Below are 18,404 nucleotides of genomic sequence, written 5' to 3'. Positions count from 1 at the left end.
AGTGATACTTCTGCTGCTTGTTTGAATGCTTTTCTAATATTAATAAATTTAGAAATAAGTAATGAAATTGCTCTGTTCTCTGTGATGATTGGAATTCATAATCTGTTTTTCAGTCCTGTCTGGAACTGAAACATTATAAGAAAGAAGGTACATGGAGTTAATAATATTGAACATGTTGAGAGACAGAGCCTTCTGTCATTTCTTTTGGCACTTGATGGTTGGCAAGACTGTAAAAAAAACATTCTTTTTAATGTTTCTCATTTTAGCTATGTAGACAGCTTATCATTTGTATTTGAGCTCCTTTAGTTTTTAAAACAATGATACCCAGTAAATTAAATAGCATACTTTATCCTCTGTGACTTTCCTCCCTTTAATGATACTGATAGGTCTTGTAATTTTCTAATTAAAAGGTAATGAAGTTCAACTTTTACTTTTTTAAAGGCCTAGGCACTATTCCTATTTTAAAATTCGTACATAAGTACTAATTTAGACCATATCTGATTTAAACAGTTGGGTGGTGTTGCGTTTGAGTTCTTGTCTTTTTTTTTTCTGCTGCTCCAGTATTTGCATGTTCTAAGGATGATAGGATCAGGGTATTACTTTAAAATTAGCTAATCCTAAATCTTTTTTTTTTCTTTCTTTGTTCCGGTAGCTTTGTAGCTTTAAAGAACATTGGCAGGGCCTCTAAGGGACCGCACCCTGAGGCTCTCCAACTGATGATAGTGAGGGATAGAAGATGAAACTCTCCGAGTCCTTCTGGACTCTTTCCTCTGTAACCCCTGATATCCAGTCAGTCAGTTAAACATACTGGTTGATTGTAACCGTTTCCTCAGTTGATCTCTTCTCAAACCTAATTTTGGCTTTTGTCTTTCCTTAGCTTAACTGATCTTTAATTTTATCCTCGACACCAGAGCTTCAATACTTTATTTAAAGTATAAATCTCATTATGTTAACTTCTTGCATCAGTAGCTTTCCAATGCCAAAGAATGAAGTCTTAGCATTCTAACGTGGCATCTTAATGTCTTTATTTCTCACCCCTCACTCTCCACTGCGAGCTTCGTGACTTATGATGGCAATTTGTAATACCTCCTACAATTTTTACTCTTGTATACCTCCTGCTCTTCCTTCTGTTTACAGTATTGTTGTCACTTTTCTTTGCTTGGATAACTTTTACTTGTCTTTTAAAGCTGAACTCAGATTTCACCACCTAGAGGAAGTCTTGCCCTGATTTAACGAGTCCTGATCCTCCTCCTTCTGGTGACATCTTGTCCACATCTCTGGTACTTAACAAGTTGTATTAAACCCATTTTTCTGACTCTTTTCCCCAGTAGACTGTTAGTTACTTTAAGCAAAGACCACATCTCATTCATCATTGTATCTATAATAACTGGTGTGTTAATGGCGGCTCCGTGAATAAATTTGTTGAACTGCATTCAACTCATTGCCCTAACATGGAAGTCTTAGGGAAGCTTTTGGATCAGTGGTTTCTAGATACCAGTGTGCTCTATCAGAGAAACCTGGGGAACATTTTAAAACATTTTATTGGTTTTTGAGCTGTTATTCCATAAAGAATTATGATTCAGTAGATCTGGAATGGGACCTGAGAATAACATTTTTAAAAAGCTCCTCAGTTGATTCCGGTTAGCTTACAGGTTTGAGAAACACTGTCCTAGTTTGTTATTATTCCATTTTATTTTATGTAAAAGGTGCCCCCTTGACCTTATAATTTCCTGTTTAAGCCTTATAAATTATATCTACGAAGGTAAGCATATATCTTAAATCACCTTTTTTGGTACCATAAATATAGAAGTATCAACTTTAAGTGTCTCACTGGAAGGTCGATTAGCATTTTGTTAACACTCAGTGAAAAAACTCCATTTAAACAGTAGTCTTCTTGAATTGATAGTAGTAAGATTAGTTGGGCTTTGTTCTGTGAATTTAAATATTTTTGGCAATTTGTGATTATGTTCCGCTTTTTATTTTCCAAAATGATTAGGCATTGTATTGTGGTTTAAAATTAAAATAAATCAAACAGATCTTAAGTGTACAGCACAGTGAATTTTTACATATGTATATACCCATGAAACACCACCCAGGTCAAGATGGAGAACAATTCTAGCCCCTCAGAGTTTCCCTTATGTTCCCCTCCCACCACAAGAGGACGGACCACTGTTTTGACTTGTATGACCATCAGTTAGTCTAATGATTAAAACTACTAAAAAATTTTGCATGTATCTTTTGATATGTGTCTCATTTCTCTTGGGTTTACACATGGAATTGCTGGGTTAAGGACAGACTTGTGTTTAGCTTCAGAAGGTATTGCTAATTTATCCTCTGTGATAGCAATTCATAGTAAAAATTGGAATTAAATGATTTGAAGCCTCTGATGAAGTTTGAATATCTTGAAACTTCTCTTTGTTTTGCAGTGTGTTTCATTTTGTCAAAAATATCCAAAGAAAACTCGGCGTCATTTTATAGTTGCCAGTAATATAGTTTTGTTTCAGTCAAATAATTTTTTCTACATAAGTAATTTTTTTCTTTGTCACCTCTCCTTAGGACTGTCTTTCCTTGTGGGTTGGCACGCAGTTGTAGGACTGCAGAATGGGTCTCCGGATTCACTTTGTTGTTGACCCACATGGTTGGTGCTGCATGGGTTTGATTGTCTTTGTCTGGTTATACAATATTGTTTTAATTCCCAAAATTGTCCTCTTTCCTCACTATGAAGAAGGACATATTCCAGGCATATTAATAATAAGTAAGTTCCTGATCTTTATTTCTTTATACAATTAGTTTTCTCATTGTGAATATTTTTGGAGTATAGTAGTATAGTATCACTATGATAACTTTTCTTTTAATATTATCGGCACTATTAATAATTAAGTTACTTACTAAATTAGGGAAGTCTTAAAAAAGACTGGCTTTTATAGATTTTGCAGGGTTGGGTAAATGTAGCATCTCCATAGCTCTGCAAAATATATACAGGTCATTTTGTTTAAACCGAAACTGGCACAGTAGTGCTATTTTGTGTGTGTCTGTGTGCATTTTTAATGTTTCTATTATGTACTTATTTCAAATGTGGAAGGAGTTTTAAGAATGAAGATGATATACATTACTGAGAAATGAGACTTTCATGATGCAAAAATTACTAATTATGACATTGATTATGATAACACTTTGAACTTCTGGATAATCATTTTCTGCTGTCGTTCATTTGGTGATGGCTTGCTTATGATTAAAAGAATAAGATTGAAATGATATATTTTACATGTATGTGGCATTTAGAGTTTCCTTGTACGTTATGTCATTTTGGCCTCACAAGGGCTGTGGGAAATATCTCTGTTATACAAGTGGTAAAACTGACCAGTACCATGCAGTCATTCCTGGAGTTAGCACTCAAACTGAGTTTCCTCTTACTGGTGCAGGGCCTCCCCCCTCCCCCACCAAATGCCTATCTTTTTTATTCATTTTAAAAGGTAGAATTATAATGAATGAACCTGTTTTTCCTTACTGCTATTTTTCTAGTTATTCTTTTAGAAACTCAAAATTTCTAGATTCTTTATTTTCACATTACATCAATATCTTAAGCTTTATTAAAAGGAGCAATTGAATATCTCTAACTCAAAGTAATTTTGAAGATAGCCAGTTAGAGGTAATGAAAAAGTTTAATTGTAGAATGGGTTTTAAAATGCTGCTTTGATTCTGTCAAATATAGTACATGTAGTAATGAAAAGGGAGCCCATTCATTTATGCCATTATTGACAGGGAACCTCTGTTAATAAAAAATCTGATTTATAACAAGTTTATCAGTTATTATGCAAAATAATATTTAAGTTAATATGTACGAGATAGTCCTCTTGGCAGTAGTATTTGATGAGTGAAGTGAATATTTAATTATTTTATTTAATCATTTAATTTTTCCATTTTAGTTTTCAAAATTACTTATTCTGATGGCATTAATTAAAACATGCTTTTAAACTTTGAATATGCTTTTTGATAAAGTGTTTTGAAGAATAAATGACAGATTTTATTTACTTAACTTTCTTATTTATTTCAAAGTATTCTATGGCATTGCCGTATTTTGTCTGGTTGCTTTAGTGAGGGCCTCATTTACTGATCCAGGAAGACTCCCCGAGAACCCTAAGATTCCACACGGAGGTATGGCACTCTTCAGATTGATCACTTTGCTCTCTCGGCATTATTACCTTTGTGAATGTATTTTATAGCCTTTAGTATGTATTCATTATATATGTTCTCTAACACCACTCGCAAGTCTTTTCTCCGATGTTTCCTTTCTAGACTTCTTATTTTTTTTATTATTATGTTATGTTAATCACCATACATTACATCATTAGTTTTTGATGCAGTGTTCCATGATTCATTGTTTGTGCATAACACCCAGTGCTCCACGCGGAACGTGCCCTCCTCAATACCCATCACCAGGCTAACCCATCCCCCACCCCCTCCCCTCTAGAACCCTCAGTTTGTTTTTCAGAGTCCATCGTCTCTCATGGTTCATCTCCCCCTCCGATTCCCCCCCCTTCATTCTTCCCCTCTTGCTATCTTCTTCTTTTTTCTTTTTTCATATAATGTATTATTTTATTTAAAATCGCAAATCCCAGCTGACTCCTGGTATCCCCCACTCTCTGCCTCTTTGTAGTTTACTTGTTTTTCTTGTCTCCCACTCTAGACCTATATAGCCTCTGTGAGGGTGTTGATTTTTTGTTTTGTTTTCTTCGTTCAGTGCTGTATCCTTAGTGCCCATCTCTGTCACTTAGTAGATGCTGGGTAAATGCTTGTTGAATGATACATAAGTACCTGATATATTTTTATTTAATAAAGGGATCTTTTTGATAGTCCCCTCTCTTGGTGATATTATAAATTATAAATAGAATATTGCTTAGAGTAAATATTTGTAGTCTAATGATACTATTGCCTATATTTTTCCAAATTCTAACAATTCAGTGAAAAATTTGAAAACTTTTTATTTTAGTGTCAATTGAAGGTAGTTTTGGGTCACCTTATTGCACAATAACCATTTGAACCACAAAAATGAATTGAAAATGTATTGCTTGTTTTATTACATGCCAGGTATAGTAAACCTCAGGGACTCTCTTTCCTCACTTTCACTTTTGGATCATTTGTTCTATAAGCTTTGAGAACTCTCTGTACTTTCTTCTAAGGAGATATTCCTATGACTTCGTTGGGCATTAGAGAATCAGAACACTTTCTATAGTACTACAGTGTTTTCCAACCTTGCTGACATTAGAGTCACCAAGGGAGCTTTTAAAAATCTCAGTGTCCTGGGGCGCCCGGGTGGTTCAGTTGTTGAGCATCTGCCTTTGGCTCAGGTCATGGTCCCAGGGTCCTGGGATCGAGCCCCCCATTGGGCTCCCCGCTCTGCGGGAAGCCTGCTTCTCCCTCTCCTACTTCTCCTTGTGTTCTCTCTCTCACTGTGTCTCTCTCTGTCAAATAAATAAATAATTAAAAAAAACAACTCAGTGTCCTGATCCCAATCCCATATTAATTAAATCATAATGTATGTAGGTAGGAGCCAGATATCAGCATTTTTCAAAGATTCCAGGTGATTCCAGTGTGTAAAAAATTGGGGAACCTATTAATTCCTTCTGAAATTAGATTAGTGGCAAGTCACTAAGGGAGTGAGTCTCCCTTGAGTTCCTGAATGTTGTTTTTTGAGACCCATCATTTAGGGACATACGTGGCCTTGCAAGTTTAATGATTAAATGGGAATGATAAGACACTGATGTTTATGTGACTGTAGAAGTTTCTGAGAACTGTGCCGAGTATTTCGTTTCTGTTCACTTAGAGAAGCAGCATCACTGTTAGTTTTTGTGTGTGTTTGGGCGGGGGGTGATGGGTGGCAGTCTGCAGTTTGTACGGAATCTCTTTTCTCAACTAACCTGACCCAAAGAAAGGCTCTCTAACACATTGGTGGGTGTATTGCCTCCTTCATTTCTAAAGCCCAGTGTTTCTAGAGAATTAGGGAAGTAACCTTTTCCTAACTCAGGACCATGTTGTGATGAGCACTGGGTTGTATACGCAACTAATGAATCATTGAACACTACGTCAAAAACTAATGTTGTACTATATGCTGGCTAATTGAACATAAAAAAAAAGGACCCATTTCTGATAAAATCTTTAGTGTGCAGTGGTCACTCAGATGCCTACATGTATTAGATACTGCAAATCAGTGAAAGGGGCCAAGAAAGAACTATTTCATATTGAAAATCTCATATCCAAAGGCAGTAGCTGCAGTGAAATTGTCACATAGGCCCGGTATTCATAGATCTTACAATTTTTAAAGAGAAAACAGAGAATTACAGTTTTTGAGAGAAATTTTGTGATTTAAAAAAATTAACAAAAAAATTAAACATTTAAAAACATTGGTTTTAAGTGAATACTAAAGAAGTTGTGTCTGTAGGCCTAACTGAATCTGCATTAAACCACCGTGTTACCTTTAGCTTATAGACCCTAGTGATGGAAGACTCCATGGTATCTTGCTGCTGTTTGGATGTCTGCATTCTTTATGATCTCAGTTGGCATCTGGCCTAGTTTTCTTCACTGAGTCCCAAAGACTTAACCTTTTGCCCAACTGAAAAAAAAAGCAACAACCGCATTCATTTATTGTATTTTAGTATTTCCAAAGTCTTTTACTATCTCCTATCATTTGATCCTCATGGTAATTGCATGAGGTAGGTAGACTGAATAATCAAGTGTAGATTGTCCTCTGTAGGTCACAGAGCAGGTTGCTATGACACCCAAATACTTGGCTCCCTCATCTTTTTTACCACACATCTATATAGAGGTTAATAATTTTAGCCCTTTATTCACCTTTGCTCTGATTCTGGGGAAAATTGAAGTCATCATGTGCCTCGTGATGCTGATTATTTTGTAAATATGGTTTTAACTTAGTAAAAAATAAAATTTTAAGAGTAAAAAAAAATAGCATGACTAGAGAGTTGGGGCTATAAGAAGTGACATTTATTCATCACTGTTTTAAGGTTGAGCAGTTTCATATAATTGAATTCTTTAGGAAAGGAAACTTAAGCCCCTAATACTTTTGATTTTAACCATGTTTTAATTGAATTACTCTGAAATATTTTACATGACTTTCTGTTTTTTTTATAATAGATTTTAGATAAATTTAGTATCTATGTGACCTGCCAAATATATGAGGCAGTTTGAATATAAGAGGAGGTTCTGCTGTCCCACACAAAGATCCCCAGAATTTGACTTTTATAAACTTTTGGGGATGTAGATGAAATAGTCAAGTGAAATCATTAAATGTCTATTTATATTATTCATATTAATCCCATGCATGCTTGAAATATAGAAATATTACTTTATGTCATTTTCAAGTTTTATGAAATGATTTTATTCAGTCTCTTAACTTTAAAAAAAAACAGCTTTATTGAGTATAAATCACATGCCATATGATTCACCCATTTCAGATGTACAATTTATGGCTTTTAGTATGTCCACAGAGTTGTGCACCTGTTACCACAATCAATTTTATGAATGTATGTATGTATGTATGTAGGCTCTACGTCCAACATGGGGCTTGAACTAATCCAGAGATAAGAGTTGCATGCTCTATTGACTGAGCCAGCCAGGCATCCCACCCCAATCAATTTTAGAACATTTTCTTCCTTTCTTCCTTCCTTCCTTCCTTCCTTCCTTCCTTCCTTCCTTCCTTCCTTCTTTCCTTCTTTTCTTTCTTTCTTCCTTCCTTCCTTCCTTCCTTCCTTCCTTCCTTCCTTCCTTCCTTCCTTCTTTCCTTCCCTTCCCTTCCCTTCCCTTCCCTTCCCCTTCCGTTCCTTTTCTTTTCTTTTCTTTCTTTTTTCAGATTTTATTTATTTATTTGACAGAGAGAGAGAGAGCACAAGTAGGGGGAATGGCAGGCAGAGGGAGAAGCAGGCTCCCACTGAGCAGGGAGGTGGTTACGAGGCTTGGTCCCAGGACCCTGGGATCATGACCTGAGCCCAAGGCAGACGCTTAACCGACTGAACCACCCAGGTGCCCCTAGAACATTTTCATCATCAAGCTCTTAACTTACATGTTTGACTTCAGTGTTTTTTGTCATCATTAGAGCCATTTTGAGTAGAATCACCCTGTTACAGAGCAAAATCTTCCAAGTTTAAAAAAAAAATGCAGCGTGTTTAAAATTTGTGTGATAACGTCCCTTGAAATTGTACCCTGAGTGGTAGGGACACGTGCTGTTAATGCTCAGGGTCATGTTTTCACTTGTAGTTTTGCGCCCCTCCCCATTTCTTACATTGCTTTTTAAAGGAGATCTGTTAGAGACTTACTACCATTTATTTTCTACATTGGCAAGTGATTCTGTCAGGGAACCTCTGTGAAGAGCCAAACGTATTGATTTTCATAGTTTCAAGTTATATTTTTCTCCCTAAAACATTACTTTGTGGTTTGAAATACAGTAATTGAGAAGACCTAATAAGTCTTTTAAAAGTCTTACTTAGAAGGTGATTCCTTTCTTTCTGAGGGATAAATAAAACAAAACCAAATCTTGCTTTTTTGTTTATTCATGCATTTACAGCATTAAGAGGATCCATGCAACACAGTGGCATACTGTTTACCTAAGTTACTTACTTAGGTGTACCCAGGCATTTATGGGGTTTGTCTTCTTTTCTTTGTGTTTTGATTTTTTTTCTTTAAAAAAGTCACTTTTATATTTTCCTTTCTTTTAAAATTTTTCTTTGCTTTAAAAAAAGTCAGTTGTCAATTTTTCTATAGCTACCATAAATTAGCAGTTGAATTCTCGCTCCCATGGGCTTTTTTTTTTTAATTTAAAATTTTTATTTTCATCACTTACAGATGGTATTTTGCCTTCTGATTCCCCCCCCCACAGGCTTTTATTTTATATTAGATGCTAGTACAAAAGTCTTCAGACATCAGAATATGTCAGTCACCAAGGTCACATTTGGAAAAGAGCAAGAAATGGTTTCTAGATACATAGGGTAGGTTAAGATGGATGGATTTTTTTTTTCTTGTTATATGAGGCAAAAACATAGAGGATACTTTAAATTTCTAGGTATTTAAAATAGTGATTTTTTTTCTTTGTTCTCTAAACACATAGGTGTGTGTGTGTGTGCATGTGTGTGAAAATGTGAGATTTCAAAGCTATTTTAGATATTTGTATAATATCTTAAGTTTAGCCAAGGAATGGCTCAAGCTCTTTCTTTAAACAAATTTGTGATCCAGACCATAGATTGGCAAACTCTTCTTTACCGTACAGGTCCAGATAGTAAATATTTTCAGCTTTATAGACTCGTACAGTCTCTGTCACAGCCCCTCAGCTCTGCCATTGCAACCCAAAAGCAGCCATAGATAAAACATAAATGAATGGGTGTTCATTTGAACTGTGTTCAAATAAAACTTTTATGTATGGACACTGGAATTTGAATTTCAGGATTTTTACATATCACACATTCTTATTTTCAATTGTTGAAAATTGTAAAAACCATTCTTAGCTCATGAAAACAGGTGGTGGCCTGGATTTGCCTGTGAACTGTAGTTTGCCACCCCGTGATCTAGACTACACAATTACAGGCTTTCTCTCACTATAACCAAATGCTGCCTTCTTTTCTGAGGACACAACATTTCAAGTGTGAAATAAAGAATTTTACTCTCTAGAATATCATATGCTGAAATGTATTTTTATATTTATTTATAAATATATTTTATACCATATATTTATACCATATTTATATTTTAAGGCACTGGTTTTTAAAAAACTAAAGTTTTTTTGTTGTCTTTTAATGAAAATTGGCTCATCAGGGGGAGTCTGCTTCCTGACTCCATTCCTTGCAGTATGTGAATTCAGAGTTTTAACGTTGGGATGTTTGGGAGCATCTCGCTAAGTGGGAAAAGAGTAATCTGCTTGTGACATTGTATTGTGCTACATATGAAATGAGTTTTTGTTTCAGTTACAGTTAAATAATACTAATTTAACCATCTAAATTAAACTCTAATGTTGCTTTCTCACATAAGTTTTTATTAAAATAAGAACTGTAAGTAAGAAATGAAAGAGGATCTTAACTCTAGGAAACAAACTGAAGGTTGCTGGAGGGCAGGTGGGTGGGGGAGATGGGGTAACTGGCTGATGGGCGTTAAGGAAGGCACGTGATGTGATGAATACTGGGTGTGATATGCAACTGATGAATCACTAAATTCTACCCCTGAAACTAATAATATAGTATATGTTAACTAAGTTGAATTTAAATAAAGAATTAAAAAAATGAAATTTTAAATGCAAAAGTCAATTTCTCAACTTTAATATTATTGGAACAATTAATTTGATATTATTATTGATTTCTTCTATAGCAGAATGTTTTCCTAATACTTCACTATATAAAATTCCAGTATATTGATTTTACTCCTGGTTATTAAATTAAATTAATGGAATTAAAATAAGGTATCTTTTAGAAAATTGAATACTGCCTACTATTATCTTCTTTTACTTATATTTAAAATCTTTCATTTTTAAAAATTCATACTTTAGCAGGCATTTAGTGACCACCTACTGTGTGCCAGGGTGATACTTTGCATATATGAATATTCACTCAATTTTACTATTACTATGCCCATGCTTTTAACAAGGTTAGTGTAGTTTAAATGTAAGTGATGGAAGGTTTAAGAATTTTGTAAAAGTAAAATTCCATTTCAACAAATGTTAAAGAGATACATTCTGTATAATAAAGCAGTTGTCTTGATAGATGACTTTCATATAGTTCTCATAGGTCTGATTAGAAAAATTTATAGTGAAAATAAATGACTTTTTATTTCTGTAAACTTAATGTTTTTAGCACAAAACTTAAATGTGTGCTCTTTAATTACAAGGTAGAGGAAATTGCTACTTGGTTGTAAGAAAGAGTTTTGTAAAGAACTCCCTTATTTCCATTAAATAATAATTTTCTTGTAATTATCTTTACTTCTGAAATCATCCTAATACCTCCTATACCATGTGAAACACAAAATTTTCCTACCCTCTCCCATAAACACTCCTAAATGAATTCACTGATATTAAAAATATAAAATGGTTAGGGGGTGGGAATGCTATCTCTGTTTTTCTAATGAGTTTATAGGATTGATTTTTTTTTTTTAAGCTTTTATTCATTTGAGCGAGTGAGAGAGAGAGAGAGAGTGCGTGCGTGAGCACAAGCTGGGGGAGGGGCAGAGGGAGAAGGAGAAGCCGACTTCCCGCTGAGCAGGGAGTCAGATGGATGTGGGCTGGATCCCAGGACCCTGAGATCATGACCTGAGCCAAAGGCAGATGCTCAATCGACTGAGCCACCCAGTTGCCCCTATAGGATTGATTTGTGACTTCTTAATCAATGAAACTAGGATTCAGAATTATTTCTTCTTTAGAGTCTTTAGTAAAATTCCTAGAAATTAATTTGTACATAAAATTCTGTTTTAATATAATAATTTGGTTGTGCTTTCGGGATTTGTCATTAAATTTCACTTATAGCAAGTATGTCCATAACCCGAATACCTTATTTTCTATCCCTTAGTTTGACTATTAATGGTGTCTTACTATTACAGTGTTTAAAATTAGAAATGTATAGAATAAGACATGAATAGAATAGAGAAGCAATATTTATGGCAAATTCTTTTACAGTGAAGATGTAGAAGAAAAATCTTGGACATATATATCGAAGACTTCCTATAAAATCTAAACTGTTGTTGCTAAATTTCAACATTACTCATTTGCCTTTATTAAGTGGATTTTAATTTCCTTCTCTAGAACGGGAGTTCTGGGAATTATGTAACAAATGTAATTTGATGAGACCAAAGCGTTCCCATCACTGTAGCCGCTGTGGCCACTGTGTTAGGAGAATGGATCATCACTGTCCATGGTAAGAAACTTATGATTTACTTTTGAAAAAAAAATAGTGAAAAATAAATCTTAGTACGTAGCAGATTTAAATAAAAGTTATATTAAAATCATGCAGTTTTCAAAAATCCTTCAGTAAGGATACTGTCAGGTTCTGTCAGGTTCTATCAACTGCCAAAGTCATTTTTGCACAGAGATCCTATCTTTTCTAACAAAGAGTATTTGAGCAGAAAATGGACATTCAGTGTCAATGCACCCAGGTGTACAAGAGAACTAAGGTTGTTGTATTAAATGAGGCAATGTATGTAAAGCATTGTAGTGTAGCATCTGACACATAAAAAGCACTTAAATAGTAGCTGTTATTGTCTCTAACTGTAGTAAATGGTATACATTGCATTGTTGATATTTCCCTTTCCAGTTGTTTAATTAAAGAATAACACATCTCAGATACTCTGATAACCTCATTTCTCCTCCTGTAAGCTTTTTTCAATATTATGTATTGGATGCAGGTATTAAGATTCCCTGCAAGCTGGATGTGTGTAAGTGGCAGTTAGCTGATTCTCCTGAACTGGCAACATTTTCGGTCAATAGGGGGCTCTCTTGTAATATTTTTAAAAACAGTTCTGTTGAGAAATAGAATTTTGAAAACAAATGCTGTGAGAATTCTGCATTGTATCTCATTTCAAAGCTGTCACAAAAATCTGTGAACAAGATATTGTATTTAATTCTGTTTTCCTAGCATGAGATCTCTGTATAAATATTTAAACTAGTATAGTGTAGCACTTTGTAAATATATCTAAATACATATATATTTATGTTTGTACACACATACATGCACATATACAAAGTTAACTGCATAATAGGCTTCTTAAATTTATAACTGCATTTATCTATAGTTGACTCAGTGGTGGTGTTTAGCTTTGCTGGATGATGCTGACCAATTTAGAGTTCCCCATATTTTCTGATAACTTACTCTGATAGCACAAGTTAATATTTGCAGACTTTTAGTGAAAATTTGATTTTTACCATAAACTGATTATTTAAACAGAAGGTAATTTCCCGAGATTAGGAAAAATAAAAGCGTTTTAGATAAAAGCACTTTGTTACTATATAAAAAAAGTTTAAAATTGTCTAAGTCCATTAATGGGATAGTATAGTGTATAATATATAGCCGATATTTAAAAAATGTGCCTTGAATTTAAACAGATTAATTCTCAAGTGATTTTCTAAACCTGAGTGATCTGCTTACAGTTACAATAGTAATACATTAAAAAACAAAAGGCTAGGTAAAATACATATTATTAGGCAAGTAGTAACCACACTGAAAAACTCAATTGTATAACCTTTTTTTAGAGTAATGTTTCTGATTAAGAATATAATAAATGTTCATGTTACGGTTGGATTTTGATACTTCCTTTTAAAAGAATGCAAGAGTTTAAGCTTAAAAAATAATCAGCCAGGAGATGTTATGGTACTGTGGCGATTAGCGACATTCTTTCTTTATTTTTAAGGAATAAAGATTAACTTGGTGACAAAAAATATGCTATTAATCTAAATTCTAAGATTGGGCGGTGAGCTCTCTGTTTGTTGGCCTCTTCCATGGTTTCCAGCTTCTCAGAGTACTTGTGGGAAGAAAAGTAGAAGTAGAAGGAGGTGGAGGTAGGGTAGGACGGTAGACCAGAGGCCTTAAACAGATCGAGGGACTTTCGTGATTGAATTCCTTAATAGGGCATTGCCGAGGTAGTCAGAGGGTGAGGGAAATAGACAGTGTGAATTGGAAGCAAGGAAATTTTTTGATATTTCCAGAAACTGCATTATCTTAACTGCCTAACAGCTTTAGATTTGGAGGTCAGTTCTCAGATCACCTGGAGATTTTCTCTCTTTCTGGCTTCCTGAGTAGTTTGTTATTGAGAGAACTCTTACATGTAGACTGAGTACCTTTGCATTTCTCAAAGCTCTCTGGTTAAGAATGCCATCATTAAAGCGGGGGGGGGGTGTCAAGGAGGATGGGACAAGGTTAAGTCACTGAAGCCATAGCTGTTGGAGAGTATGTTTAAGTGCACATGTGAACACACTTCTGTGAAGGCCCTGCTTGCAAGTCGCAAAACACAGGAACTTTCGTGTTTACAAAGCATGAGCTCTTAAGTTTAGGGAATGCCTCTTTGAGTTTTTCATTTACTTCTATGTCTGATTTAAAAAAAAAATAGTTAATGATACACCTTTGAAACAACAGTTTGTTAGGAATTGAACCAGCTATATCTTTTTGTCCCGAACAATGGCAGTATAATGCTATAGGGAAATGAAAACATTTGTGCAAGCTAAGTTCTAGTTTTGAACTAGGGTTTTCTGCGGGAATTATAAAATATTCTGAAAATTTGGAACACTAAAATTTTCAGCCTGCATCAGCCTTGAAAATTTTAGGATTACCACGTTAATTATTTTTCCTAGCTATGATTCACTGTTGTCATGGTGGAAGTGTAGCTCTAAGAATTTGTAAATACTTGTGGATATATATTTATTTTCAGCGACCAAGGATAGAATGGAAAAGTAAGACAAATCGGGAGTGCTTAGCAGTAAGGTCAGAGTGGCAGTTTTCAGTCTTCTTACTTCGAATCATTCAAATTGCTCTCCACAGCTGGGATGCTGTAATGGAAGAGCAATATCTAGAAGAAAGTTCTTGTTCTCTTGGCTACTGTCGCTTCCTCTGGCAAGTGTCTTCACTCCTTTGTTCCCGTTTCCATACCAATGAAACGAGGAGACTGCCATCTGCTCTTCCTGCCACACCGGGTGGTTGTGAGTTGAAGACCGATTGCATCCATGGACTTCCGTTGTGAAGTAGAAAGGGCTTTCCAAATGTGAGGTGGCATATTTAGCGTATAGCTGTTCCTGTGTGCTGTTGGCTTGTAGGTTGAAATGCCATTAGCATAGCTCCGTAAAGTCAAGCATATATGAAGTTGTTTGTGTTTATTTTCAGTTTTCCCGATCCTGACGTGAACATCTTATTAAAGTTTAAAATACCGTTTCTGTTTTCCTTTTTTCTCCAGGATTAACAATTGTGTGGGTGAAGACAATCATTGGCTTTTTCTGCAGTTGTGTTTCTACACAGAACTTCTTACTTCCTACGCACTGATGTTTTCTTTCTGCCACTATTATTACTTTCTTCCAGTAAAAAAGCGTAACTTGGTAAGAAATGATTATAGCCACTAATGTTAGAACGACGGTAGCATACAGTTATTAACATGTGGTTCCTTTACATGCAGAAGATTGAAAACAAAAAACAACAAAAGTAAACGCCAAACTTGGTTAATTTTAAAATATATTGGGATTGAGAAAGTAGACCTTCATCTGACGTTCTCTTTTAACCAAATCCATTTATGATTATATATTAGGGTTGAGTGACTTTCTTGAAAAAGCAACATGTTAAATCTTTCAGTATATATGTTTTGGTTTAAAAATACCTACAACAATGAGAGAGTAAGTGAAAAATGCTAACTTCTTGTTTCCTTTCAGGAATAAAAATAGACTTAATTTTTTAAAGGTTCTCAAAGGAATGTTAAGTTTTTGAGAAAAGGGACTTTTCTCCCCTGACTTTTAACAACGAAAAGAAGAATTTGCAGGGTTCTTTAAAAAGTTGTTGTTATATATACTGTTGGAAACAGTGCTTTTCCCATTTTGTACAGGAATAACAATAGATCTTAGTTAAGACTTGTCCCAGATTGGTGATGTTAGGGGTGGTTATGGGAGTAAGAGCAGTGGCAAGTTTTCAGTACTTGACTATATACGTATCAACACCATGCTGTTGGGCATGCTGTGGGCATGTTGTTTCCATTCTCACTTTAATGCACACAACAACCACATGAGGTGGGGTACACTTTTCCCCCACTTTTATAGATGAGCAAAGAGACTAATAGAGGTTAAATAGGTAGCTCCTGAAGGCACAAAGCTAGTTGTAAAAGCACAATTTTAGTTGTAGAGCTGGGATTTGAATCTGATCATGTGTTTTTGAATCTTCTGTGTTTTGTGTGTACAGTTGATATTCAGTCTGATCTTGTGCATTATTTGGACTTGGATTTTGTTTTTGAAATACCGTGTGTGTGTGCGTGTGTGTGTGTATAAGTCAGAGAAAGAGGCAGACAGGCAGACAGAATGGAAAGAAAGCATGCACAAGAGTGCCTGTGTGTGTGTGGAAGGAGGGTAGAGTGGGAGCAAGCGAAGAAAGACCAGAATCCTTGATGGAGAAGGGGGATTTTTCTTTCCTATTTGTATCATTTTATACTGTTTAAATCTTAAAAATAACAATCTCAGTGGTGGCACATATAATTAAATTTTGGAATAAGGGAGTGAAGGGCCTTTCTAAAGAATAAGGTCGTTAAGTTCTGTGTCTTTAGGTCATTTTTGTATATATGATCTTTTTTTTTTAAGATTTATTTATTTATTTCAGACAGAGAGAGAGAGAGAGAGAGAGAGAGAGAATGCATGAGGGGGAGGAGCAGAGAGAGAGGGAGAGAGGACCAAGCACACTCCTCCCTGAGTGCAGAGCCTGACGCAGGGCTTGATCTCATGACCCTGAGATCACGACCTGAGCTGAAACTGAGAGTTGGATGCTTAACCAACTGCACCACCCAGGCGCCCCTATATATGATCACTTTGTATAAGTAAAAGAGGATATTTGCTGTTGTTGCTTGGCTGTGTATATTAGTTTGGTCTTGTGATGATTATGCTTATTAAATAAAGATTGAGCAATTAAAATTAGATACTAATAACTGAAAAAAGTTTAAAAGGGAGAAGTTTAAATATGGATGTTTGACATTTTCACACTGAGAATTTAGTGCACGCTAGTACTGTAGTTTTAGAAATGTTTTATCTGAGGGCTCCTGGGTGGCTCAGATGGTTAAGCGTCTGCCTTCGGCTCAGGTCATGATCCCAGCCAGGGTCCTGGAATCGAGTCCCGCATCAGGCTCCCTGCTCCTTGGGAGACTGCTTCTCCCTCTGCCTCTCTCTCACTGTCTCTCTTTCTGTCTCATGAATAAGTAAACAAAATCTTGAAAAAAATGTTTTATCTGATTTATAGATTAATTTCTGATATAATTAGCATTATAGTTAGAAGATGTAAAAGGTTGAACGTATTCCTGCAAGAGTAACCTGTTTCAAATAATGGGGCCTAATAAGAAAAGCATTAAAATAAAATTGCCCAGTAAGATTAAGGTCATACTTTTTTAAGGAGAGAGAGAGATACAATTGGTGATGTTAATGAAACTTAATGGAGGTTCTCTAGGAGGAGGTGCATTGTAGTATAGTGAAGGGATTGGCAATTTGACCCTCCACCTGTTTTTATTAATAAAGTTATATTGAAACAAAGCTACTCTCATTTGTTTCCATGTTGTCTACAGTTGCTTTGGGGCTACAATAGCACAGTTAAGTAGTTTTGACAGGGTCATATGGCCCAAAAAACCTAAAATATTAACTCTCTGGCTCTTTATATTGAGTTTGCCAACCCTGGTAATAGAATGATCTTGGCTTTATAAACAGACACCCCTAGGATCAAGGCCTGGCTTTTGTTTTTATATGTATAACCTTTGACACCAGGTTTAACCATTCTGAATTACAATGTTCTCTTCTGGAAAATGTGAATAATAAGAGATTAAATGAGATAACACATGTGAAAGTATCTGATATGTAATAGATGTTCAGTTTATGTTACGTTTGACTTTATAAAAGCTCTCAGAAGGAGAAAACAGCTTTTCTTTGACCTATTAATTTTTTTTAAAGGTGATAATATTTGAATCCTTAGAAATATATATAAATATTATATATTATATGATTTTATTAAATATATATTTACGTGCATACTGAATGTTGACAAAACACCAGCAGAATAGTAAATGTTTAAGAGATTGGGGCGCTTGGGTGGTTCAGTGGGTTAAGCATCTGCCTTTGGCTCAGGTCATGATCCCAAGGTCCTGGGATTGAGCCCCACATTGGGCTCCCTGCTCAGCGGGGAGTCTCCTTCTCCCTCTCCCTGTCTCCTCCCCCTGCTCATGCTGTCTCTGTCTCTCTCCCTTTCTCAAATAAATAAATAAAATCTTTAAAAAAAATAAATGGAATTGTTTTCTTAAATCTCTTTCTGATAGTTTGTTATTAGTGTATAGATACACAACTGCTATTTGTATATTGATTTTGTATCCTGCAACTTTACTGAATTAATTCACTAGTTCTAACAGTTTTTGGTGGTCTTTAAGTTTTCTGTATATATCATGTCATCTGCAAAGGACAGTTTTACTTCTTTTCTAATTTGGATGCCTTTTATTTTTTGTCTTGCCTTATTGCTCTGACTGGCAGTACTGAGTTGAATAAAAGTGGTGAAAATGGGCATTCTTGTCTTGTTCCTGATCCTACAGGACAAGCTTTCAGCTTTTTATTATTGAGTATGATGTTCCTCTGGGCTTGTCATATATGGCCTTTATTATGTTGAGATATGTTCCTTCTACGCCTAATTTAAGACTTTTTATCATGAATGGATGTTGAATTT

The 18,404-nt window shown here is 35.2% G+C and overlaps 1 protein-coding gene across 9 annotated transcripts in view; it reads left to right on the top strand.

Annotated features, from left to right (window-relative positions):
- ZDHHC21 (zDHHC palmitoyltransferase 21) overlaps positions 1–18,404 on the top strand; it is a 66,455-nt gene that overhangs the window by 11,289 nt on the left and 36,762 nt on the right. For 8 of the 9 annotated variants that reach the window (XM_025887869.2, XM_073880807.1, XM_073880808.1 and 5 more), the window contains 4 exons: positions 2,557–2,755; positions 4,057–4,155; positions 11,786–11,897; positions 14,920–15,058. In XM_025887869.2, coding sequence (XP_025743654.1) covers positions 2,602–2,755; positions 4,057–4,155; positions 11,786–11,897; positions 14,920–15,058 — 504 coding nt within the window. In that variant the 5' untranslated portion in view covers positions 2,557–2,601. The remainder of the gene's footprint in view (positions 1–2,556; positions 2,756–4,056; positions 4,156–11,785; positions 11,898–14,919; positions 15,059–18,404) is intronic. The other variant, XM_073880810.1, reaches the window with a different exon arrangement.

This window comes from Callorhinus ursinus, unplaced genomic scaffold (genome assembly GCF_003265705.2).
Source record: "Callorhinus ursinus isolate GAN/ISIS: 27379988/994484 unplaced genomic scaffold, GSC_fseal_2.0 scaffold39, whole genome shotgun sequence".
NCBI classification, from domain to species: domain Eukaryota; kingdom Metazoa; phylum Chordata; class Mammalia; order Carnivora; family Otariidae; genus Callorhinus; species Callorhinus ursinus.
This window is presented reverse-complemented; position numbering and strand designations above follow the sequence as displayed.